At 45.6% G+C, this 27973-nt stretch overlaps 1 protein-coding gene across 1 annotated transcript in view; it reads right to left on the bottom strand.

Moving 5' to 3' along the window:
• The window catches only part of RPE (ribulose-5-phosphate-3-epimerase), a 233174-nt gene that overhangs the window by 133677 nt on the left and 71524 nt on the right, over positions 1-27973 (bottom strand). Inside the window, exon 3 of the mRNA XM_086955551.1 lies at positions 21430-21569. Coding sequence (XP_086811677.1) covers positions 21430-21569 — 140 coding nt within the window. The remainder of the gene's footprint in view (positions 1-21429; positions 21570-27973) is intronic.

Here is a 27973-nt window from a genome sequence, read left to right as displayed (position 1 = left end):
TGAGAGTTGTTTTGATCCGCCCAAACAAGTAGTTGAAGTTTTGAGGAATGCTGTAAGGTTGAGTGATGGGAAAGTATGGAACATGAAAATTATTGCTATTAATCCTAAACAGGACAATGTTGAGTGTGCTGAGGTGGGCAGTAGACAAGATGATTATGAATGGATTGAAGATCATTTTGAAAATAGTTGGTTACAATCCCAGTTGGCTGATGTTGAAAGAAACAGTAATGGGGTCGAGGAGGACTCTTCTATTGTCAATCAGTCTTTTTTTCTCCTTCAGAAAGCAACTCAAAACCTGGTTATTCAATAAGTAACGCTCCCCCCCTCCCTCAAGCGCCTTGAGTCCCTCTGGGTGAGTAGTGCGCTATATAAATTCCTGAACTTGAACTTGATTGTTGTGGGGAGGGAACATGGAAAAAGAACAAGCGTTTTACCATCATGGTTTATGGACTATGTAACTTAATGAATTCTATTGTTGTTGGGATTATTTGGTTTATTTATTTATTTATTTATTTATTTATTTATTTTTTGTGTCTTTGTTTTCTTTTGGTTAAGGGGGTGGGGGGGTGTGTTATGTCGTTCTACTTTAGTATACCTTTAAGACTCGTGCTGTATTCTTGTTAGAATGCACGAGGTCCAAGTTTAGAATGTTGTATGTGTATCATTCGTATGTGTTAGTCGGTTACGTTGGAGCAGTCCTTGGATTCAGCTGCTCCCTGGCACTCACCTGTATTTGCTTATACATAACTTTGGAATAAAGCTGTTCCTTTACTACAGACTATGGAGCATCATTACAACTAGTAATAACAATTAAGATCGTAAAACTTCTTTTGTGTTTTGAGTTGTGGCAGAGCTCGTGTAAATGAATTAAAATTAATCAGAGCTGAGAGAATGTGCAATGTCTGATGAGCTGGAACAAAGCAAACTTGTTTTTAGCAAAATCACGTACAAAGTTTCACGACCGACGAGAGAGGATGTGGCAGATATAAAAACTCATGCAACAGCTCGATCAGGTGCGCTCACTGTCAGAGCGGGCAATCTCACTCAGTTGGAATGTCTAACGCCACACTCGAGGCAGAGGTCTACTCGTGCGAGCAAACTTAACAGCCTTCCCATGACAGTTTACCAAGGCCCACACAGGACCACAAAACACTAGAGGAAAAAAAAAAACGTCTCTTCCCAAGTACAGGAATCAATCTCTCCTGATGGGTATGATATCACCGGGTAAAAAGTCTGAATGCAAAGATCACCACTGAAAGGCTAACAGGGTCTGCTGAACTCTAGTTCTAGTGGAAATCCTGCCAAAACTACACCATTGTGATATCAAAAATAATCACTTCACAGGATACGTTAGTTGTTTTTGAAGATCTAGGTTTATTCTTACATAAAATATCTCACCCATCACACATAGATCTTGAGGGCAACTGCAATAGTTTTAACAACCCTTCATAAACTTTCCTATGGCATCGCTAATGACATACATAAAGATTGATGTAAAGGTGATTTGATGACATATACAATGTTCTGACTGCTCTGAGGAGCTAAGTTCAGATGCCACAAGGAAGGACCCGGACCCACTTCCTTCCATCCGAACATCACCCTCCTAAGCTACAACACATCTGGCCTCTGCGTGCCCAGTCACTGGGGAGGCTAAATAGGGAATGTCATACGCGCCCCACACACACAAAACAAGATGGCAAAGTGGGGAGCCTTAAAGGCCCGACAGGGATCCGATCCATGGACAAGTACAGCAAGCCTGTCCCAGTCGAGGAGGCCCCCTTATCTGGAGGCACAGATGAGAACCCACTCCAGCAGGGTGAGACGTTGTCCATGTCTGCTATACATGAATCTAGACAGGCCCTGGAGGGTCAGATAGTAGGGGATAGAGTAGAGGTAGGTGTTCCTCACTCCCCATGATTTGCCGAAGGTGACAGTGGTCAAGACTAGGTTCTCCTCTGCGGAAGATGAACGTACGAGCCCTTGAAGTATATATTGTTAAACTCCAGGAGGTAGCCCTCCAACTGGTAAAACGTGCTAGAGGTGGGGAGGCCGCCAGGCACCCCACCTAGACCGGTGATTCTTTGATTCCTCAACTATGCAGACAAAGATGCCATCTTGGTAGCGGCCTGCAACCAACAAACAGTACTGCTGGAGTCTAATAAAGTGATGGTCTTCTAGGACAATACACAAAAAGTACAGCAACAAAGGAGAACTTTCACCACAGTGAAACTCAAGCTCGGACCGCTGCAGATTAGATACATGCCAATGTACACCACAGCGAAAGCTCTTCTTTATGACGATCAGTTGCACGTATGGCTCTGGGTGATAGGGAAATCCCCCATTTAAAAAAAAATAAAGTTTGGTAATCGACTAGGCTAAACAGGGAGTCCTCTTTGACTAGGGAGGACCACCCGGAAGCCAGAGGTCCAACCTCAAGTGGGGGTGAGGAATCCCATGGGCCTTTGAGACTCTGACCCAAAGGGGTGAACATCCCCACACCACTCTCGTCATCGTCCTGGCAGTGGTCGAGAGGACCGGAGGTAGAGATCTATGGGCCGGAACAAACACTGAGGTGGCAACTGAGATGGCCAAAATACATAACATTTTTGGGGGCTGCATGGAGGCTATTACCATATTAGTCAGACTGTTCAGTGGCCCACCCCAGTACTACTGTTTTGTATTTGAAAGATATCGGGGGGGGGGTGGTTTCTTGGTGACAGATACTTCCATTCTAGAAGTGTGGGGTCGAGAAAGTTACTTAGTGGGCAATGTATGGGGCTCAGCAGTTAGAGAGGTTCATTGTTTTTCCCTGTTTAAACAACATTGAAGGTCCCGTTTTAGTGATATTTGGAAAGGCGGTGCGCGTAGAATCATTGTACCATCAGGGCCCAGGGACATACCGCAGAGCTGAGGCATGAGAGGCAGAGGGGACTGGTGGGGGAGCCCTGTTGCTCCTCAGCCTGGCGCCTCTCTCGGAATGGACCGGGTGAACTGCAATATATGGTACTTCATTGCACAACGTATGTTGGGTGACACTGACCAACTTAAACTATTATCCTAGAATAATAAATGTCTAATGAACAAGATCTAAAGAAAGGTGGTCACACAGTATGCTTGGAGGCACGCACCAGACTTCTTGCTGCTTCAGGAGACACCTGGCAGGACACCACTGCCTCTGCCTAAACAGAGGTCAATATACTGTGCTCACACAAATGCGGGCTACACCAAAGGGTTGCGAGAAGAGATGATTTTGGGTAAAAAAATCTCCCATTCCAAGTAGTAAAGACCAAGCAGGATCCGGGGGCCAGATTAGTGGGAGCGATGTGCTACTGAAGTAGGAAAATCACTTCTTATACTAAGCGTGTATGCCCCACCCAGTCTCCTCCAACCAGTCTTTGAGGCACTGAAATCCACTAAACTGGAAACGACAGCTGATATACATAACATAAGAGGGACTTTAATGTCGTCATGGACACAACACTTGAAAGGTCTGTCTTGGGACCGTCATTTCTCATCCCCTCTGTCACACGGATGTGTGGAGAGCTAGACCCTCCCCCCTCCCCGGTAACAAAGTACTCCTTCTCTGGGGTCCACATGTTGTTTTCTCGCATTGATTTCATCCCAATACCATCTGTGGAATGCTCAGCCAGGGTCAAAGCCAAATATTTGCCCAGGGGCATCCATGATCATACACCAGTGTGGGTCATTTTGGGCACTATGGGCGGTTTGAAACTCCGCAGAGAATGCTCCCTCTACTTTGATGAAAATGTTGGTACAATAGAATTACCTGGGGTGGTATGGGAAGCCACAAAACAGTACTTTGGGACACAGCCAAAAACATATCACAAACGAAACCACTTAGAGAAGAGCGTATCACAGCACTTGAAAAAGAGATTCATGCTGCAGAAGAGACCTACAAAATGTACATTGGATTGCCTGTAAAGAATACCATGCACTCCCACATGATTTGGCAAAACAACACTTCCTGGCAACCCAATGGAAGCTGTATGAAGTAGAAGATAAGGGGGTAGCCTTCTGGTGCAGCTTAGCCGAGGTGATGGGTAGATGGGTGGGGGAGCTGGAGAAGCCTAACTGAACACGCATTGCTACAGATGGGATTTAGCCCCCCCCCCCCCCCAAAAAAATAGCTAGGTACAACTGCTTTATTGCCGCCTGACAGCGAAGGCAAAGGTGAACGGTGTGGTCTCGAGGGAGTCCCAGCTTGGGTTGGGGGGCGGGAGGGGTGTGCAGCAAGGCTTCCTGGTGTTGCAGCTCCTGTTCACACTATGTCTGGAACTCTAGGCGAGCTGGCTGAGACTCAGCACAGACATAGTGAGTTTCGGGAAGTAACCGGTGATGAACCAGGGAAAGTATCTCTCTACGCCAATGAGATCCTACTGTACCTAGCAGAGCCGATAACCTCCTTGCCAGAGGTTATGTAGGTGTTCCATGCCTTCAAATGTGACGAGAGCTACATAATTAAGGAGGACAAATTCAACCTGTACAAAATGGGCATTAGGCCCCCCTACAGCTGTGATCCCCCTGGAAGCAGTGGTCGCGACAGACGGTTTTCGATACCTGGGGATCGAAATTACGAGATGCCCTGTTCAGTTTCTGGAATGAAGCCTTTAGGTGGCCCACTGAAGATTCTGTGAAGACGTTGACTGATAGAGATGTTTGCCTCTTTCGTTCATGGGCAGTCATCTTTTTAAAAATCATCATATTGACCAAAATTTGATATGTGCTCCAAAATATCTCATGGCCGGTGCCCGAGACCTCAACAGGGTGGACGATATCGTGCACTCCCATCTCTGGGACAGCGGTACCCTTTCCTCCCCAGACGTTGCTCTGCACCCTAAAGAGGTCGGTGTAGAATGGTGGCATTGCTCTACCAGAACTCAGAGCTCACACTGAGCCTCCCAGGTAGAGGTGGTAAACTAATGAAGCCACACACCAAGAGACTACCCAGCAAAACGGTTGGAAAGATATTTAATGGAAAGGAAATCTCACAAACATATGTACAGTGCACCCTTCACGTTCCTCCCCCTGCTAGGAACAACCAAGGCGTTTGAGGCCTCAGACAAGTCGACAACCTATGTGGGTTGGAGAGGTGACAGACCTCGTAAATTATAAACTTTTTACTAGACCTGCAGGTCTAGTAATCTGAATAATCTACTCGACCTAACTGTAATGTACTTTAAGTGTAAACTGTTCTCAAACTGTGTGATACTAGGCAAATATTTTATGTTATAGAACCACCTTTTTCTTCATGATCACGAGAGCATCTTCAAATATGTAATTTAAGCATTTCTGATGTACAAAAAACCCTCTTTTGTTTAATTTAATAGACTAAGGAGCACAATTATCAAGGGTTTGAGTCAAGTTTGCACCACGCAACACAGTGTATATGCAACGCAAGCCCTAAAATGCTTCCCCCAATCCCTGGGATTTATAACCAACAGCAAAAAATGTGCCCTAGTTCCTTCTCAAATTCTCACGTTCCTAGGCTTAGTGATCAACTTGGTGGAGATCACACGGGGTCTGCTATCAAGGAAGTTGGCCAAGATTCAACACAAAGTACACAGAAATTTCTCCTAGTCGACGACCTCTGGCAATCTGACAGATTGCCAGAGTGGTCTTCTTTCAGCTTCCATCCAGGCCATCTTCCAGTGCCCTCTTCATTTCCGTGCCCACCATTTGCGCCGTTGTCTCACAAGCTCTCAATTCATCCCTCTTTCACAAGAGGGCAAAGACGAACTACGCAAGCAGCTCACACACATGGAGACCTGGAACAGACATGCCATTTTCGTCTCTGTCGGATCTGGTGATCGAATCAGACATCAGCGGCACTGGCTGGGGCACATGTTGCGGGGAATTAACACAGACAGCCAGTGGTCCATTGCCGAACAATCCCTCCTTAATAATTGCCTGGAATTGACGGAAGGTTAATTTGCGGTGGTGTTGGACCAAAGAACGAGCACAATGTTGCGTTTTTCTAAAGATGGACAATGTAGCAGCAGTCTGCGACATAAATCACCTGGGGGAACTCGGTCCAAAGCACTTTCAGATCAGGCTAAGGATTTTCGGGAGTATTGCTGCACACATCAAGCTTGTTGCTTCCATCCATGTTCCTAGCTCTCTCAGACCTGTGGGCCATTTTACAATTGACCTCTTTAAGACCCAGCTCGACCACCAACTCCCATGGTACTTCAGAAGGAGACTGTATCCCAGTGCAGTGGCGATCAACATTTTCCACCAGAATTGGTCAGTGGAGAAGGGCTATGCCCTCCCACCCTTCACCATGATAATGAGACTTGCGGCACAAGCGTGCAGGCAGGGAGCAGATCTAGTGGTGTTGACCCTGATGTGAAAGTCGCAAGTATGGTTTCCAGTTCTGACGGAAAGTTCTTGGAATTTTCCAATCCGTCTACCCCTAGATTTGTCTCTTGTCAGGGATCCCTCAGGAATCTCCATGATCTGACGATTGTGAGAAAGTGCCATCTTTCTGCATGGTTGCCCCCACTTTTTGCTGAATTGCTGATGTACTCTGACTGAATGTGCCCGGAGCACCTGCTAACCAGGTACCCAGGGCCTATGTTCTTTCCCTAAAAACTGCATTGAAGCCTAAACCCAATTGGCATCTCTGGCCACAGGTCAGCCCCTGGTAAATGGTACCACAGATACCCAGGGCACTGTGATCAGAGAAGGCCTGTAAGGGCAGCAGCACTTATTGTGCCACCCTTAGAGGTCCTGTACCTTCACATTCACACACTGCCTTTGCAGGCTGCTTGTGTTGGTGCAGAACAAATTGAAGATTCGACATGGCACAAATCCATGTGTGCCATGCCTACAATCCACTGCTCTGGCATAGATCAGGCACCCCTCTAGCTGGGTGCACTATACCAGTGGTGAGGGGACAGGTCCATTCTTAGACATTGTAAGTGTGGTAAAGCCATAAAGAGTATATGGTGTGGGAGTTGGTACTTACAAACTCCGCAGCACCACTACACTGAAAACTGAGAAGTTTGGTATCAAACTTCTCAGCACATTAAATCCACACTGATGCCAGTGTTGGATTTAATACAAAATGCACACAGAGGGCAGCCTGTAGATACCCCCTGAAAACTAACCGACCATTAGTGTCTAGGCTGAGTGGATGCTTACAGCTGCCACCACCAGACAGGTTTCTGGACCCCTGGGTCTGCTGCTCCTGGGGGCCTGAAACAATGCGGTGCAAAGCCTCCTCCCTCAGGATGGGCAGGGTCCACTAAGGGGAAGCTTCAAAGGCGTGCTGCCTTTGTGAGCTTCCCCAGGCCACTTGCTGCTTTCAGCAACTGGTCCTCACTGGTTCTGACCCCCACTTTGGGCAGGAGAACCAGCGGGAAAAACAAGTGAGGAAGAGAGGTGTGTCCACCTCTGCCAACTCCACCCCTCCAGTGGGGGAGGCGAGGTGGAGCACAACTCTTAGTCCTACCATCTTGCAGATGGGGGAACTCAGCCAACCAGGGAAAGGCTTATACCCCCCTCTCACTGGAGGGTAGCATAATTGGGGGTGTACCCACCCCAGGGAAACGGACCCATTGGTCCAAACCTTTTACTTACCTGTAACTCCCACAGACCACGGCAACACCTCCCCAGTTATCCAGCACGAAATGCGATGAGCTTGCCCAGTACTTTATTTCCACAATTTCTACTATACATATCAGGACATTTCCGCTCAAAGCAACTTAAATGTTTCTACGACTTCTCCTCAGACTAGGGAAGAGGCTGTCAACTCATTGGTGTCACCTTCGCCTCAGCTGTCGTCCTGGCCTGATCTCTGCCCAGAAACTCTCTCAGAGACATTGAGCAAAGTTAAGTCAGGATCTCCGCTGGACCCTTTGCCCGCCCCAATACTACGCTCTCTGAATTCTTCACATCTTTCCACTATTTGCAAAATGTTGAACCACTCGCTGGATACTGCAACCGTTCCCAGTTGTTGGAAGCATGCTATGGTCACCCCGCTCTTGAAGAAGCCTCTGGCGGATCCTAAGGTGACCGCCAACTACCGTCCCATTTCTATATTACCGGCATTTTCGAAACTTTTGGAACGACACATCCATGTACATCTCTCAAAATTTGTAACAGACAACAGCCTTCTACATCCATCCCAGTCTGGATTTCGCCCTGGCTTCTCTACGGAGACGACCCTTTTGGGCGTTACAGACAATCTGCGCTTGCTCTTGGACCGAGGAGAAACAGTTGCGCTGATCCTACTTGATCTCAGCGCAGCTTTTGAAACTGTGTTGCACAGTATCCTTCTCAAATCCCTCGCTGCCATCGGCATTGGTAATAAAGCCTTGGACTGGCTTGCATCCTTTTTGTCTGACCGTACTTTTCAAATCTTTTCTAAGTCATCCTCGTCTAAGAGCTACTCCTCCCCCCATGGTGTACCCCAGGGGTCAATCCTTAGTCCTCTTCTTTTTAATTTATATGTCACACCTTTGGCTTATGTTGCACAATGTTCTGGGTTAAACCTTTATTCTTATGCTGATGATTCACAAATAGTTTTTTCACTATCTCAAATTGATCCCACGGTTCCTTCCCCTTTGCAAACGGGACTCAGCAAAATATCTGGATGGATGAATAGCAACTTACTCAAATTAAATGGCGGAAAGACTGAGGTCTTGGTCCTTGGTAACAAACCCGACCTCTGGAACCTAAGACAATGGCCTACTAGCATGGGTCCCCTACCAACTCCATCTGAACAAGTGCGAAATCTGGGAGTAATTATCGACAGGGGACTATCCATGAAAGATCAGGTCAACAAAGTCGCAGCCACCTGTTTTACCATCCTACGATGGCTACGGAAAATCTTTTGGATACTCCCCAAAAACACCCAGAGATCTGTCGTGAATGCCTTGATAACCTCGAGGTTGGATTACGGCAACGTGCTCTACCTGGGGTCAGCAAGGCCGTCACACGGCGCCTTCAGCTGGTACAAAATGCCGCAGCTCGGCTTCTCTGTGGCTGTCGGAAACGTGACCATATTACAGAACGCCTGAGAGAGCTGCATTGGCTCCGTGTTGAAAATCGTATAAAGTTTAAAGCTTTGAGCTTTATGCATAAGATCAAAATCGGATCAGCTCCCCTCTACCTTCAGGCCCTTGTCAGCCCCTACCTTCCTGTTCGCTCACTTCGTTCTTCATCCCATCATCTCTTGAATGTACCAAAGTTTAAACTCACCAGAATGGGCGGTGGTTCCTTTGCGAACTTAGGACCCAGACTGTGGAACTCACTTCCTTTGGCCATTCGGATGGAAAATTGTCATATGCGATTTCGCAGAGCGGTGAAAACCTGGCTCTTCGATCTTTAATTCTTCTGCCTGATGTTGTCGATCTGTCTCTTAGCGCCGGGAAACCCTCATGGGTAGCTGTCGCGCTCAATAAATTCAATTAATAATAAAAATAACGCCCCTAAATCTAGTATTTAGGGTCACCCCTGAACCTTACTTCCTCAGACCAGAAGAAACAACAAGAAAAGAAGAAGGACTGAACAGCCATGCCGAAGCGAACAAGAGGAAGACTCCCACTGACTTGGCCCCCTGTCTCCACTCTGTCTCCACTTCGAACCTGCTCCTGCGACATCCTGGTGTGTCCTGCAGCCAGCAACCTCGAAAACCCGGGAGGACCAGCCTGCCTTCAATCACTAAGACTGTGTCTCCCGTGAACACCGGATTTGTTCATCTCCAACCTCTGGTACCGCTCTGGTACCGGCCAGAAACCACAAATCCACAGCACTCTGCACCTGCCGTCCATGGCCTGAGCTCAAGTGGACATACACCACGAGGAGGTCTCCCCGGCGATCCTGACCTGAGATTCAGCGATCCCTGACCGGCCTCAAGCCTCCAGCAGACGCCTTCAGCCTAAATCCAGAAGTTCCCCCCCAACCGCGACCAGGAGCTGGTAAGAAGATCCGACCCTAAAAAGGCACCCCTGCTCCCGACACCCCATGGCCTTGGGTGGCCCAACCGACCATGCCTAACCAACCCCCAGCATCCCAACTTACCTCTGAAAGTGGTGGTCGCACCCAGAAGACCTTCGTCCCTGACCCTGCAGTGCCTTGGCAAACCAGAGGCTCCCCATTGCAAACAGGACGCTGTGACGTCGAAACAGCACTCTACACCCGGCTGCCCTAGTGCCGTGAAGAGTGCACCTTTGGTGCAACTTTGTTTACCCATTTGCCCTGGGGTAAAGTCCAGGAGCTTTGCTCCCACAACCAAATGACCTGCTCGTCAGCAGCCACCAACTGGAGGCCCCCTATCCCCCATTGGATAACATTGGGCTTCAGCACTCAGCTCCCGGCTGCCCTAGTGCTGCTGAGGGTGTATCGAGAGTGCATCCCTGACCCTGGGGGACCCCCGAGTTTACCCCCAGAACCTAAGCTCCCTCTACCGAATACCTATCCTAAAACCGATAACACTATTTTCCTCACTAGGATAACATTGACTGTTTTTCTTGGAAAAGTTTCTAAGTGTGGAGTTTGAAAACCTAAAGAAATGCTTTAAAATTTTCTATTTAACAAAAACGCTTTTACTTACCTGTTTCCAGGAAATGTCCCAGTGCAGTATCCAGGCATACTACAGTGTGTAAGAAAACTAATCTAAAAAGTAACTTACCTGGTATTTTACTGAAAAGCCAATTCAAGTCTATGTACTGTATGTACAAAGCATTGCATTTATCTGAAACAATACTGTAAGTCAAAACTAACAGATATGGGGTTCTGGAAGAAGTTGACTGACAACTAGGGATAGTGGGACTGGGCCAAGGAAAGAACACTCCGATGCCCCAGGGAGGACGAGTGGAGTCTAGCCATGGTGATCTAAGCCAGCTCTCCTACTCAGGGGCAGGGTCAGAAACGAAGGCATGGGCAGTAGCTACCTTGCAAGCGACCAAGGGGCCTGAGGGTCTACGAGATCTCCCTGGACCCATACTTTTCAATCCTTCTGCCTCTCCCAATATAATTACTCCTAGGGCAAACCCACCCATTGTAATTTCTGAAGGCCCCATCTTGAATCAACCAGATGGCACTTCCAACCCCTGCTGCACATCGCCCTAATGCCCCCCGACAAATACTATACACAGGAAGTAAGCTGAAGATTCTGTCGTGGAACGTTGCTGGCCTCAAAAGTAAACAGTCTTACCTTGAATGGGGGCTTTTTGTCGACCAGTAGGACATCTGCATGTTCCAGGAAACGTGGACAAGGGACGACTGTACAAGGGTGGGATGTGCGTAATTTAATATACCAGAGTGTGGCAGACCGTCAGGGGTTTATCTATATTGGTTGGTTCACACGTAGGCTGTGTAGCTAGACTCTTGAACACTTTGTCCAGTGACAGCTTGCTCTTATTAATGTCTATTCTCAACCTGTAATCTTGAGTAAGGAATTGCCAACCCTTGATAAACTAAATTCCTTTATTCCTATTGTTCCCCCCAACATGAGGCTGTTTGTTGGGGGTGATTTTAATTGTCAATTTGAGCCCCTCCCCGACATTCTCCATACAATCTCCAATGAAGAGCATTCCTAATGGTCAATCCCTGACCCACAAATTCAGCCGATCAAGGCCTGGTCCCCCTTGGCACTTCAAATCAATGCCATTCTGATAACCCACTCACTGAGCAGGTGTAATGGCCGTACAATCTGATATACCAGGGAAATTTACATTTAATAGAATTGGCCATGCTTCTCTTTTGGACGACGTAGTGGAGACCAAATCATGGCCCAGGGTTCTTGATTTTGCAGTTATACCGCGCCAAGATAGTGACCATAACGCCTTGGCACTGGTACTGAAGGTACCGGACTCCGGTATTGCCCCGGCTAGTAGTCCCCCCTCCGAGAACAGCCTAACGCTTACTAATAACAGAAGAAGAATAACGTGGGGGGTAATAAAGCAATCCCCGGAGAAGTGGAGTGCACTTTATGCAGTTGTAGTCCCAGTCCTGCAAGAACTTAGCGGTGTTCCTACTGAAGGGGACAATCTAGTCCCCATTAATAAAATCACAGAACTCCATGCAAGCATGACATCCAAACTGACTGACATATTCTACCCAAAAATGCGCCATAAGAAAAAAAAAAAAAAATCGGCCACCCAGTCGTGGTTTAATGATGACTGCCTAAAGGCGAAACTGGCCTTGATAACTGCATCAAAGCAAAAAACAAGTTATTAACAAGATGTAAGCCGGCTCAATACAAAGAGTCTATTTGCCAAGCAAAGCAGTCCTGGGAATGGAATAAATGGGAGGATATACAAGCATTGGCATAGCCAATAGGTCTCGCCTTTTGGCTTCATAAGTGTTTAGCTATGCAGCACATTGTCCTGGGACAAATACAGTACGAAGTAAGTGATGGTATAAAAAAAATATATAAATGCAACCACCCAAGTTCATTCACGTCACCTCTATGAAGTACAATCCATCTGATTCCCAGTACCCTGTGTAGCACTAATATCAGCAATCCAAAATGCACATGACTAGTCATTGGCACGTAAACAAACCATTAAAGTTAATCTTTGCCCTAAACTCTGTTTTCCCATAATAGTAAAATAGTGGCATGGTTAAGTGAAAAAACCCAATAATGAACTGCAACGTTTGTGGCTTATTATGAAAGAATGCAGGAACACAAAGCATGCACATTTACTGCAAGTCATGCTCTATGGAGGTCCTCAAGCGAACTTGGGCTGTCTTTGCGGGGTGAAATAAATGTGGTAGTTTGACTCTCCACCTACCTTTAAAGGAGTCCAGAGAAATGCTTTTAAGTGTTTTCAGCTAGTTGCACTGTTCCTCCCGGAAGTTAGTCGTGGCCTATTGCCTCCGTCAATGGGACACTAGGCAGGCGGTTGTGGAGCCCGGCAGCTACGCACAGAGAGAGTGATTGGGATGCAAGCCAGCAGCATAGAAGAAGCGACCCATTGCCACTTGGACATCGATTGCACTGGCCTGGTTAGGTTTGTTTACCACTTGGAATTCCACAAATAACAAAAAAATTCAAACCCCACGGTCTAGGGACATAGAAGGACAGTCAATATTTCGGGGGCGCACTTATTGGGTCTCAAATATTGAGTCTGATCCCACATTGGTTCATGCTTCCCTTAAGCAGATATGGCACTACAAGGTCCACCACAGGAATAAGCCGGCAATTTTGACGTGGAGAGTTTTCGTCAGTATTGACCTTTAAGGCAATTAACATCCCCACAGGTGTAATTAAAAATATATGTTTTCATTCTTCAAACCACATTGTTACAATTTGCATAAAAGCCACATGGAAAAACTATCTCAGGTACACGTGAACAGAATTGACATCACCTGTCCATTTATCATAATCATGGCCACTGGAATTATGCGATTCTTTGAACGTAGCTTTCTTCGCATAGTTATAGATTTGCTGCATTTGTCACCTAATCCATCATCTGCAGGTTTCAACACAAAAAAATTGTTTCTAGCTCAAATGCATCTAAAGTTACTAAAACTGTGCGACATGCCATCGTGTTTAGTGGATGGTGCTTTGCAAAGGTGAATTGGTCATATTGCTGTACTTGGCTTTAAACTTGTACTAAAAGGTGACATTTTTGCTCAGACAGTATTATAGTGTGTAAAAAAATCAAAGTAGTGAAGTAATACTACCTAAATATGGGCCACTTTTCTTGTGGTATACTTTGGTGCTCCACTGCTGCATGATTTCAGTGGCACTGATCAAATTGCCCTGCAAGGAATCGACATTATAACCCAGAGGTATTACCAAATCTCAGGGATGCTTATCTTATTAACGGATATCCACCAGAAGTCACTGTGACCATCATATGCCAGGGTTAAGAAGCCTAACGCTTTGAAATAGGATGCACAAAAAAAGTCAATGACAATCCCATAGTGACTAGAACCAAAACACAATATACCAAGACGAACCACCCTATGCACAATCCTGATACATTAAGTCAATTGCAAATTACTATGTTATTATTTGTTAAGCATTACGTCCACCCAAGGGCAGTAGCGGCTGGAGGGAATGATGGTGGGAGGCGGGCGCCGGTTCTCCTAGTGCTGGAGCATCAGACAAGAGCAGATGAATGGAAGATATAGCAAACAAGAAGCCAACAATTTAGAAGTGAGCGGCCGCGCTCGTAAAAAAAAAAAAACGAAAGTCATCGCGATCATGATCGCTTGGAAAGCGAAAGTGATCGCGATGACGAGCTAAAACACGCAAAGAATGTGCACATAGCAGCGCACGTGCTTGTGCGCGTTCTAGCAACCTGGTCGCCGCTTTGGGAGCCCTTTCCAAAGCGGCTACTAAATGTCTCTCCGAGCAGCGCATGCGCACTGCCTCAGCCAGACCTAAAAAAACACCCGAACGAATAGAGATATGAAGGAATTCTGGGCCATAGTTAGAACAGGCAGCAGAGAAGGGAATCCAGCCATAGAGCCGAATATATCAGCAGAAAAGTGGGCAGACCATTTTCAGGCGCTATAGACAATCAAGCCAGAATCTGGCCCCCACAATGATAGCCATACTGCTACCCAAGGGTTCTCGGGTGTAGACACTGGCCTGGTAGCTGAGGTAACTACTTCCTCACCAAGGTGCACTGAAGAATTTGTTGGGATCACCCTTCCCGAAGTTTCAAATGCAATCAAGAAACTTCCTGCAGCTATGGCACCGGGATTAGACAGGCTCCCAGTGGATCTTTTTCCGAGAACAACCAATAATATGGGCCCCCTATCTGTGGGTACTATTTAATGCTATAATGTATGGTATGCCGAACCCAGACACCTGGGCTGGGGCAGAAATTGTCCCAGTTGTTAAAAAGGGTTCTCCACTACTCCCTGCAAACTACAAACGGATCAGTTTGATCGATGTCACACAAAAACTGTTTGCACAGGTACTTCTAGACCACATCCAGGGGTGGATGGAAGAAAATGAAATTTTAAGCCTGTACCAAGCAGGATTCAGGAAGAACACCTCCTCCGCTGATCAAATATATAGGCTCCAACTTATATTATGGAAAACTGTGAACTAACCCCACGACTACCTGTTGACTGAGGAGTGAGGCAGGGCTGTGTGCTCGACCAACCGTGTTCTGCCTCTTTGTCAACGCACTGATTGTCCAACTCACTGAGGTTAAGGATGATGATGCCCCAAAATTAGCAAACTCAAAGGTCCCAGCATTGATGTTTGCGGATGACACCCTTTTAATGTCCAAGTCGCCGATGGGAATACAGAGTGAACTGGACAGTTTTGTCATCTTTTGCAATAATAGGGGGCTGGAGATAAATAAGTTGAAGACCAAGTTTATGGTCTTCAACCCAGCCAAGAAAACACGTCCCAATCCCCATTTAGATGACACTGTCCTGGTAAGGGTTGCTGTATTTGACTATTTGGGTGTCACCCTTACAGAAAATATGTAGTGTGGGCCACAAATTGCCAAAGCCAAGCTCAAGTTCGAACAGACTACTGGTGGGATTGCTAAATTACTGAGGGATTCCTGCTATAAACCTACTGGGTCCATCATTGAATTCTACAAAGCACAAGCTAGGGGTGCCACAATGTATGGGGCTGAACTCTGGGGACATTGTTCTTGCAGTCATGTTAGCAAAGTTGAGAACAGTTTCGTAAGGCATATTTTGGGTCTCCTTTCTAGCACCCCGCTAACCCCCTGTGGCAAGATTTAGGCATAAGGCCGATTGGAGATGAGATTGGCCTAAGACCCTTAAATTTCTGGTGTAGGCTGTGGGCGACCCCGGAACTGGCAGAATATCGGACAGAAACAAAAGAGTTACTGGGTCTCCCGGGGCTAGAAAAAATTGCTTGGTTTGCACACATAAGGGAAGAGTGCAGTAGGATAGGCAAACCAAACCTCTGGAGTAACCCTGAAGAAATGCGTACTCCAATCTCACTTGCTGAACTGGTGAGAAGTTATCGAACATATAAATTGGCAGTCATTCTTGGGAATCCGGATCTAGGCCATCTGACAGCTGAATGCCTCACTGTAAAAGAAGAGTATAAATTAGATCTCATCCTGGATGACATTATACCTTTCCCAGCAAGGAAACTATATCTTCGGCTCAGATTTAGTACCCTTCCACTGCGGGCCTTCACTTGCAAATGGTATGGAACTGCCCAACATGGGTGCCCAGCCTGTAACCATCAGGAGGATTCAGAGCTCCACGTTCTATTTTTCTCTCCAGGCTACAAAGCTGCATGACAGTGTTGGCTAATACAGCTGTGCAGGAACTTAGGGGTTGTGCACTGCCATGAGGCACTTAGAATTCTGGAGTTTGATACCTCCAAGCCCATTGTTTTTGCTGTCTCTCGATTTTTAAATTCAATGTGGCGCAGGCGCTGAGCTCTCCTAAAAAAAAAAATTCCACTAGATGCTAATGCATAGTCTGTTTTTAACTGTTTAAACAAAGAAGGGAGAAAAACTTGTTCTAATGTTTTTATTGTTTTAAATTCTTATTCATGAAGATGATTATTTTTAACTTGGACACTACATGTCTAATTCCTTGTATGTATACTTTTAAAAATGTATTGTTTTCACCGGATCTATAGATTTCATGTTCTTCGCTGTGTACGCTTTGGTCCCTGTAATCGATCTCTTTTTTATTGGACCCAGGTTGTGCTTTTCTTTCTCGTAATTAATGCACTTGCACTTTCCTGCGCCTAAAGTCCCTGCATATAGGACAATACAGTTAAATTTCCTTGGCATGCAACGATGATGCGCATTGATTTTTATATGGTCATTGGATGGGTTTTTTAATTTTATATTGTGAAGATTTTAATTGTATTGCATACATACTTTTATGGTCTTAATAACTGAAATAAAGGTTTTTGAGCTGATCTGAACAAAACAAAGTGCATAGACCATTGCAATTCAAACTATTTACAAACTGGATTACTACTGTAAAGTATGTATTGCTTACCTGTGCCAGGCTTGCTTGGTTCTAGTAAATAAAATAACTGAAAGAATATTTTTATACAAAAACAATTGGTCTGAAGTTCAGTCTTTGAGTGTGTGAAATCATTTGCTGATTGAGTGTGTACCACAGATGCTTAACACAGTACTCTGACAAAGCTTACTGCTCGACCACTCTATCACAAATAGAGAGTAAGGTGCTATCTAACTATACCTCTGCCTACCTTTGGGGTTCCACTGGACTCTGTGCAGACGGTACCTCACTTTGGTATAGTATATACAGAGCCAGCTTCCTACAATGATGAACAGTACCCTCCTGCTCATGGCGTGGAGGATTACAGATCCCGATGGCAAGTTTTGAGAAGCGCTGTAGACCTCATATTTCTCGGCGCTGGGCGGACAGTAAGGTCAAACACTACCCATCGGCTTGGTATCTATGGTTGGGCTGATACCAGCAATAGGATTTGGATCCCGTGGGTTCAGATGTTGTTCATATCTTAAATTGTTTGGCATCAGAGGGAATGGCCTACAGATCGATCAATACTTTTCTGTAAGCAATTTCAGCAGGACACGCCTTGGTGGCAGGTCTCCTTGTAAGGAAGCATCCCCATGTCTGGAAATTGCTCAGTGGCATCCGCTAGTCCCTTCCTCCAGAATCCCACTACTCGGTCCTTTGGGATGTCAATAAGGTCTTGAACTTTTTTACTTCCTGGCCTAGCAACAAATACCTCTCACGTATACAATCTTTGGCCAAGTTGGCCACTCTTTTATGTCTTCTCCCATGCAGGAGGGTCTCAGATGTCCGGGCCTTAGATTTCAAGGGAAGTATTTTCACTCTGAAAGGGGTCACCTTTCATGTCTCCAGACGAACAAAGCGCAATCGACATCGATTAAATATTCGGCTTTCCCGGATTCCCTAAGACTGCACTGTTTCAAGGTGTACGACGCCTCGATGGAGGTTTTTTCCCCATGGAGCGACAATTGCACATTGCTCTTCAGAAACCATTCAAGGTGATCTCTTCCCCCACCACTGCACAATGGGTTTGATGGATCATACAAGAGGCAAGCATTGACACAAAATTATTTGGTGCACACTCCCCAGAGGGGCTATGGCATCAAAGGCCTTCACTTTTGGAGCTTGCTAAGAGAACATTTTAAACGCGACAGAGTGATCTTCGGATTCGACCTTTAAAAGGTATTATTTCAAGCCAATTTCCTCCACTGCGACACTGGTGGTAATTAAGCTTTAAACTAGCCTAATCCTCGCCTTCGGGTCCTGACATAGAATAAAAACTTCCTAGCTAAAGTAAAAGAAAGTAACAAATCTATTAAGTACTCTGAGGTGAAGATTAGCCCACCCAATATTACATTATTGCCCAAACCAAAACGGTGGGTCAATTTAAGTGATGTAAGTACATTATTTGCTGTTGGAGATGTACAAAATTGTATGTGTTTTTTCTTCTGATTAGGGACAAGGAGCCCTTTATTTAGTCGCAATGTAACCATGTTCTTGGTATTGCTTCCGCCTTGCTGTGCACCTGTAGATCACATCTAGACCTGTAACTTTTGCAGACTTGGAGTCTTCTAAACAGGAATAACATCTTCTAAGTCCGGCATTAGTAGCAGGAAGAAAGAAAGAGAGCAGGGACTAAAGTGGATGAGGACAGTTCCTGGTTTCCCATTGGATGACAAACTTTATCTTCATGTCCCCCTAGGTTTAAACAAATGAAGTTTCTTGATTATTGAATTGTGTTTTTACATGACTGCTGCATAATAAAAACGAAGAAAGTAAAGCCTAATCCTCGCCTCCGAGTCCTTAAAAGAATTGAAACTTTTCTTTAAGTTAGCTAGGACATTTGTCATTCTCCTCCAAGCACTTGTTTCATCAGAGCTCTCATTCTGTTTAGTCAGGCCTCTTCTTCTATGTGCTGCTATCAGATGACCGCCTTCATGACGTCCCACTGAGTAAAAGGACTCACACCTTCCATTTCATTTTCGATACAGAAGTTTTCAATCGTTCCCTACCACTACAGTGGTTACCTTATCCTTCAGGATTTTGGAATTCAATCACCTATGCCTTAAACCACAATTTGCGGTGTCTCCAGCAATCTTCCTGTAGATTTAGCTAGAGGACTCCTGCGCCTTGCTAAAAGCTGTTAACCAGTAAGTGGTTTATCATGTATATGACTTAGGTGCTGCTGAGTAGTATGTACAGTTCATGCTCCATTCCTTCCAGAAGTCAACTAGACCTAAAGATCACAGCCAATTCTTTTCGGACTGTGACATCAAAGATTTACCCGACCCCCAAAAACTTCTCACCTGGGTCCTGTCTCTGGCCCTATGCTTAGGTCGCCACCTAGGATTAGCTCCACCTACGCGCTTCAGAACACCTGAAATTCAGTCTGTCAAAATGCTACTGCAGCATTTTTGGCACATATCACAAAACAGCACAGAGCTTTTGTAGGCAAACTCTATAGTCAACATTATGTACGAAACTTCAGTATCGGTCTTTGCCTCTAACCTACTCCTACATAAGGCTGTTACACCACCTTTTTCATCTTGTCTGTGGCCAGGTATTGCTGTAGGAACCACTGGGAGAGTTACCTGCTCTATTTCGGAGTAGGAGTCTCACCTGCAAAAGACTGCCCCTTAACAAAAGCAGGATGGCCCCTCTCTTAGCGAACATATTGAGAGCATGTACATTGAGGCTAAAAATATGTATAGTTTTAGTCCTGCTCCATGCATGGTCATCCCAGGCCCCAGGTGCTTCACTTTGAATATATATCCACACTAGACATTGGAAACTATCTAGACCATTAACCAGTGAAGTCAAACAGGGCAGGAGACACATGAGCTTTCATTGTGTGCATACTACAGGGACTATGAAGCTGCTTCTTCCAGAGCACCCTACCAAGCAGAGGTCCGTCTGAAATAAGCATCTTCTTCTCTCAGTGGAGAACAAGTAGGACATTAAGAAGATGTTCAGCTCCACTTCCAAAGATGGAATATAATCACTAGCGCCAAGCTTTCATTTCCAAGATGAAAAATGAACAAATCAAGGATCTCTGGACATGACATACTAATTTATCTTACATGTACAACATGTATTAAATAGCGTCAAATTGTGAAGAAGCAGAGATGGCAAAAGAATGTGAAGAAGAGCTGAGACTGCAAAGAATGCCGAACGTGTTACCTTAAACCATAAATATATAATCACCAACGACATACCTTAACCCTTTAAGTGCTGCCGTCGGCCAACGGTCGTCACGAGCACTACCTTGCCAGTGCTGCACAAGACCATTGGCTGACGGGCCAGCACTCGTTATTCGAACGTTCAGCACTGGGCGCTAAACGTTCGACGCTCTTATGAGGTTAAAATCACTTATGTCATCGCAATATTTACATTATCAATGATGAAAAAAACTACAACCAGTTATGAGAAATGGCAGAACAGTAGTCTGTATGTCACCTATGTGCCAGATATACAGTTGTATTATAGACAGAGGGGTCCCGGACTTGAAAGAACAATTTATATCCAATACAAGGACTTAGTATAGATGGAAGAAAAAGAAAGGAAAAACAAAGCCAAAGTGCGATGTTTTTATTCACAAAGCACGTGTATCAACCTTTTCATGGTTATACGGTATGTATCCAAGACAAATTTTTTATACTTTATCAAAATATTTCGTGTCCACATAGGAAACGGGAAAGGGAAGTGCTGTGAGGGAATTCAGTGAAAAAAGGTGAAATTTTGACACAGTAATCATTTATATACACTATTAATCAATATTCATATGTACATTCCTGAGATGGTCCCTCTAAATCGGAGCCACACGCTACCGTATAACCATGAAAAGGTTGATACAAGTGCTAAAAACATCGCACTTTGGATTTGTCTTTCCTTTCTTTTTTCTTCCATCTATACTAAGTCCTTTTATTGTATATAAATTGGTCTTTCAAGTCCGGGACCCCTCTGTCTATAATACTTCTCCACCCAGGTCCCAGTGACTTTATTTGGGTTCAACCCTGTTCTATGCAGCACAGATAGAGTTGTAGCATAGTTTATTGTAAAAGCACCAAACGTGGTCAATGATTTCATCATGTCAAAGCCAAGCAGATACACTATCCACAATGCCAGGAAAAAGGCACACAGTAGTTACTGCTGAATATTTACAGTACACCTAATCTACTATGAAATCCCCTTTCTACTATGAAATCACCTTAGCTCTGCATAACCTAGACTGGGTTAGCTTTACTCCCCTTACATGTCTAGAGAGCAATCAATCATTCTCACCCAGACTAATTCCAGATGTCTTGCCTCTGCTAACCAAAATGCAAAGAACGGTCAAATGCACATCTAGCCACAGATTTAAACGCCTACGGTTGTTGGTAGGTGAAAATGCATGAGCGACAGAAGTCACCAGAACAGCAAGAAAACTGGTTTATCTATTGCTCTTCTGTCCCAGGTTCCAGTCCCTGTATCACTCACCTTCATCCCGCTCTCTCGGATTTCTTTAATCAAAGCCCCAGGGTTGTTTGTGGCTTCCAGGTGGAAAGTGTACTGACTGCCACCAGCAGCAGCCATTGGTTTCACCCACTGCTCTGGGTTGGCCACCATCATGTGCATATCTGAAAAGAGATAGGAAGATAAGTGTTCAACCCCATATACCCATGTAAAGAATTCAAATACGTGGACTCAAAGGGAAACCAGTGCTTGGAAATTAACCATGCAAATCATGCAACCTTTTGAAAAAAATCAAAAGCATTTGCGCTTTCAAAAATGCGGCAGTTAAGTGGAGGTACTGGTTACTTGATCAATGTATTTAACTGAAAGCGGCGCAGGTATTTCTGAAAAGGAATTCCCATTATTAAGGAAGAGTTCATATTGGTGGCAGACACTTGAAACAGGAGCACCAGAGCATTATACACCATGAACTAAAACGTGGCAAAGTGCAGCGATTGGATATATGTCACAAAACTACCAGATTCAAGCTTGTTGATCACGATTGGTTCGTGTCTGAGAAGGTTGTTATGAGCGCAATCTTTACTTGCTTTGGGATAGCCAAAACATATCGACATAACTGCAACAAAAATCATGCTTTGTTTTTTTTCATTTGATGTTAAGAAAGACCCTTGCTGCATGGTTTATACTCTCAATCAGTGTTCTCTAAATTGTGTAGGTCAAACCACTGGTGGGTTGTCATTCGAATCCTGTTGGGTCGTGAATGAGTAATAAATAGAAGATTTACATTTTGCATTTATCTTTTCGCATTTGCTGTGCTTCAGACAGCGGTCAAATGTCAGGCTCCGACTTCAGACGGGCAGCTGCTTATTCTTTTAACATGGGGATTGTGGTTTACTTTTCTTGCTTGGCTACAAGGAGTGTGAAAGGAAAGGCTCTAGGTCTAGGATGTAATTTTTATGTAACACAAAAATGTAAATACCTGTAAATGAACGTTGCACATTTCAGAAACTATTAGCTGTTTAGAAAGAAAAATGTAAGCACTTTTTTTGTAATTTTTAAGTGCAAAGGACACAAAGATTTTAAAAGAATCTAAACAAATCAAGACAATGTCTTGATGATCCGCAAAAAATATTCACTGAAACACGATTTTCACACATTATCATTTGTGTGCTATATAGTTTGAGTAGTACATTTTGCGTTCAAATTTAGTGGTCATTTCAATGGAAAAGGTGCCGTCTGTAAACGACAGCAGGTTGCTGCACAATGCTTTAGTCTTAATTGCAACGGTGAGCTCCAAAATGCAACATCAGCTATATACTACACCCTTACCAATCACCAGCTAAATTCATTTGTGACACTGTGCAAAAGTAGGATTTTTCACAATCCCTGTGACTTCAGTGATGTAATGCTGATGTCAGCACCCCCACTCTGAAAATTGTTCTAGGGCTATTGGTGCAAAGGTGCTGAACTGTGTCCCTAAGTACCGTTTTAAAACAAACTATTGCTAGTATTCCCAGGTATTTTTTGCTGCTGCTTTTTTAAAAAATATATATATATTCACCAAGCCATGTTAACGATGTGCTCGTCATACACCAACAACCCACCTGTGAATGACTTCCACAAATACATTGAGAAATATGATATGGACTAAGAGCCAATGTTGCCGACTTTGGATCTAGGGAATTAGGTTTGAGTCGAGGTGGGGCGAGAACAAAGGGGGCTCCCAAAAACACAATTTTCCCATGAAATTTCCATAGGAATTTTAAAACAGCACACAGCCTAAATGGCTGAATAGAATAACACCAAATTTAGCTGAGAGTTAGATCTTTAGCCAAAAAACTTGTTATTTGGCTGGCTGCAGGATAACTCGTTACAATTCAACGCAGGAAAGACTGAGGTGATCTTCTGTGCGGCTAACAGGATTTCTCCTCGCCTTCCTAGCAACTTTTGGCCTTCGAGGACTGTGTCCTCAATTCAGCCGGCTGCCAGAGTACGCAACCTGGGCATTATATTTGAAGACAAGCTTACTCTGGAAAGTCAGGGTAAAAAGACTACTAGCTCCTGCTTTGCGATCATCAGATCTCTCCGAAAAATCTTCCCACTACTTCCCTTTCAGGTGCGTGCACAAGTGGCCAGATGCACAATTCTCAGTAGGCTCGACTACTGCAATGCTCTCCTACTGGACTCCCCTAACTTCCTGCTGGACAGATTGCAAAGAATACAGTCGACAGAGGCCAAACTAGTGTTTTTGATTTTTTTAAATATTTTTATTTACTGCAATATTCAGGTCAGTATTTACATCAGCTTGTTCATTATATTTTGCAATATATTTGTACACTGTACACATGTATCAAAAAGTATGCATAACATTGCAGTTTTTGTGTTTACATAACTTCCCTTGTTATTCGTAAGCCCCCTCCCACAACTTCCCTTGCACTTCTTCAAATCGCCTGTGTGTGTCGCGTTGTACTGGGACATCTCTTATCATTGCAATAATACTCGCTATACCTTCTACTTCCAACACTCCTGCTTACATTAATACTTCCTCTGAGCTGTCAACTACTGCACCCTTCTGTGTGCGTCTACTTCAATCAGGTGGGGGGGACTGGGGGAGGGGAGAAGGGAGGGGGGAAGAGGGGGGAGAAAAGAAAGAGGGGGTGGGGCAGGGGGGAAGGGGTGTAAATGGTCCTACCCATACATCCTTAACACAGCAGAACTCTTGCACTAACAACAATTGTCTATACCAGTTCAGCAACATCACCTGTTTCAAATTCTATAAGTATGGCGGTGCCATTCCATGGAGATGTGTGTTTTACGGAGGCCTCTACGTTCCTCTCTCTGCAGTTCTGTCACCTCTGCTTTCCCTAACGTAGTACCTCCCTATGCCAGTCACCTGGGTCGGGTGGTCTGGCGGATTTCCACCTCATCGTTATTGTTCTTTTAGCCAAGAGGAGGGCTAGATCTACGAAGCGTGTGGTAGTGCTTTTCTTCTTCTCGGTGGGGGCCCAGGCCTAATATACTGTATGTCAGGGAGGAGTAGGGTCTTGCAGGTGCGATCACTGTCAGGGTCTTGTGTATCGTTCCCCAGTAATGGCCTAGTTTAGGGCAGTCCCACAACATGTGTAGGAGGCCAGCGTCCGCAGTCATGCATCGGGGGCATGCGTCCGCCGCTTCCGGGAACATGGCATGCAGTCGTTGGGGGGCGAGGTATGCTCTCTGCACAATCATTAATTGAATACATTTAAATTTGGGGTTTCGTGACACCTTTTTGGGAAACTTCAGTACCTTCTCCCATTCCTTATCTCTAAGCGCCCCACCTACATCTTGTTCCCAGCGCTCTCGGGTAGGTTGTAATGAGATCGCCCTGCCAATTCGTATGCCATATGTCAGCCATTTCGTTAAGTGACTGCCGGTCCCCATTAAATATTGCATGGTGAGTAGTGGGTTCGTAAGTGGCTCTGTGCCATTCTGCACCCAGGTCGTAGTAATGTAGTGTGCCACCCATGCATGCAGTAAAAATAGCGCATAAGGAGTCTGATGCGTTCGTGCGAAGTCCGCGTATGTCTCGAGGGTGCCATCCACAAAAAAGTCCCCTGTTTGCAGAACACCTGCGTCGTGCCATGTTCGGAGCTCGCACTCTGTCAGTGTACCTGTCCCAAGGGGAAGTCCCAGTAAGGGTATCGTGGAGAAGTGTGGCTCAATGGTTAGAGCGGCAGACCCTGATGCAAAGGTCTGGCCCGGGACCAGGGTTCAATTCCCGCCTCGGCCGGTCTTGAGCTCTAAATTCCTCGGACCTGATTTCTCGCCTCGGTGCCTATTCTAATCATGGGTCCCACGCTGCAACTCTGGGCAATAGCTTGCTTAATCTCCACAACCTCCCCAACAGCGCTGGGATGCCTGGCTTCACCTTGGGGATGCCCAGGAGTGGACATTTCACAGGGAAAAGCCAGGAAGGGTTCCTTAGCGCTATGAGTACAAGCGCCGGGAGACCCTGTCCGGGTAGCTGTGCGCTATACAAGTACAATACAATTTAATTTACATCGTAGGCACACACGAGGTCGCTGCACTTGTATACTTGACAGCTTTCTTCCAGCATCTGATTGCAAGTTGCAGTAGGTGTGGCGTCGAACTTGGTATCTTAACATTCAGCAGCAATAATCGGTGAATGGTGCCGCGATCCCCATCGGCCGTGGACATATCCAGCTCGTGAAGGTTACGGCCCGCTAGCCAGTAGGCCAGCCATTGAAGTTGGCAGGCGTAGCTATATGCAGTCATGTCTGGGACCCCCATGCCACCCCGATCGGTTGGCAATTGTAACTTAGCGAGGCTTATACGCCGTCTACCCGATCCCCATATCAGTTCTGTTAATAATGTGTTCAGTAATTTAAAGGTGCCCATCGGTACGAGGAGCGGCAGGTTCGTAAAGAAGTACACCATGCGGGGTAGGACCACCCTTTTTGAGATTGCCACCCTTCCTGCTACGGACAGTGGCAGAGTATTCCAGAACTGTACTTGTGTTTTAAGGGTAGTGAGCGCCTTGCCCAAGTTACCGTCTAGAAGGTCCTGTACATCGCGGTATATTTGTATTCCTAGATATTTAAATGTCGATGGTGCCATCTGGAACCTGTGCGGGGGGAATTGTAACTGGGTGTCTCTTGGGGTGTCATCAAAACAGTAACCGTACGATTTAGTTTCATTTATCGCAAGGCCCGATATTTCTTGGAAAGTGTTAAATATTTCAGGCATAGGATCAAGACAGTCCTATATGTCCCTAACGTATAATATTATATAGTCTGCATAAGCTGATACTACGTGTGGCACTAAATTTTGCGTTATCCCCCGCAGTGTGGCTAGGGCTCGGAGTTTATGCAGTAAAGGTTCCAAGGCCAGTATGAACAGCAGGGGCGATAATGGGCAGCCCTGCCGCGTGCCCCTAGCTATCATGAACTGTCTGGATATGCATTTATTAGTGCGGACACGCGCCGTCGGTCGTAGATATAAGAGGTTCACCCACGCTATATATTCGGGCGGTATGCCAAATCTAGCCAGGGCTGCAAACATATAGTCCCATCTCAAGGAATCAAATGCCTGTTTTAAGTACAGAGAGATACAACCCTCTGCGCTACCCTTCACTTCCTCGTGTAGCATTAGCTGACTCAGTCTCCTTAGATTGAGTGCCGTGCTCCGACCGGGCACGAAGCCACATTGGTCAGCATGTATAAGCTCTGGAATGTATTGGTTCAGTCTTGACGCTAATATCTTGCTAAGAATTTTGTAGTCGGTGTTCAGTAGTGACAGCGGCTTGTAATTTGCCAGCTGTAAACTGTCTCTACCAGGTTTTAAAAGGGAAATTATCAGTGACTGCAGAGTCGTGTGTGGTAGGGCGCTAGACTATCGATTCTAGGTATAGGAGGTGTAGTTGCGGGGCTAGTAAATCAATATATATCACATAGAACTCAGCCGGCAGGCCGGCAGTCCCAGGAGTTTTGTTCCGGGGCAGTGCTTTAATTGCCTGTCTAATTTCTGCAGTCGTGATGGGTTGCGCCAGGTCATCTCGTTGCGCTGTCGTAAGCTGTGGGATGGGTAGGTCTGCCATGAAGGACTCGAAATTTGCGTCCAACATCGGTGGGTGTGGGCCATAGAGCTGTGTGTAATCTTTAAAGGTGGTGTTAATATCTATTTGTGTTCGTATCGTCATCCCATACTGATCGTTGACCACTACTATAGGGGTGCTGATAGGTGCATTACGTACCAGTCGTGCTAGCAATGACCCCGACCGATCAGCTTGAGTGTGTTGTCTGGTCGTGTATTCCCTGTAGTCGGTTACCCTTAATTCCTCAAGTAATTCTGCGTGTGGGATATGGGCCTCCTGAAGTTGTGTGAGTTGGTCGTTCGTGCCCGCCGCCTCGCTTCCAGCATCGCTAGCTTTCCCTCTACCTCCTTCAGCTTTTCCACCATAGTCTGTCTAATGACCACTTTCGTCCCCATTGCCACTCCTCGTATGGTCACCTTAAAGGCGACCCATTCAATTTGTCTGGAGCTAGCTGTATTCACGTTCTCACTAAAGAACTTGGTGATGGCGGTGTGGACTTAAAAATCGGATCTTCAAGTACCCCCGGCGGTAGACGCCAAGTCGGGATCGGGGTTGGGATCCTTGCCCAGTGCATTGTTAGTTCTACTGGGGTGTGGTCAGAAAGTGTCTTTTCCATTGTGTAGCGGACTCGATGGATCCTAGTAACGCGTTAGAGCAGAAAAAGCGATCTATTCTGGTATGTAATTTGTGTGGCGGGGAGTAGAACGTGTACTCTCTAGGATTCGTGTGCTTGATTCTCCACGCATTGGACATGTTCCAGCTTTCTGCCCAGTGCGCCAGTGCTTCTGCTTGCTTTCTGCTGTCTGCCGAGTGTAGTGGGGGGTGGGACCTGTAAAGGGAGTGATCCAGGACCGCATTGTAGTCTCCGCCTATTATCCAGTCGTGTTCCGACCAGTCTGACAATACTCCGCTAAGAGTGGTAAGGAACTTCATCTGGTCCGTGTTGGGGGCATAGACGCATCCCAGTATCACAGA

Source organism: Lissotriton vulgaris, chromosome 2_1 (genome assembly GCF_964263255.1).
Source record: "Lissotriton vulgaris chromosome 2_1, aLisVul1.2, whole genome shotgun sequence".
Taxonomy (NCBI): Eukaryota; Metazoa; Chordata; class Amphibia; order Caudata; family Salamandridae; genus Lissotriton; species Lissotriton vulgaris.
Note: the sequence above shows the minus strand (reverse complement) of the source record. Positions and strands in the feature narration are given on the sequence as shown.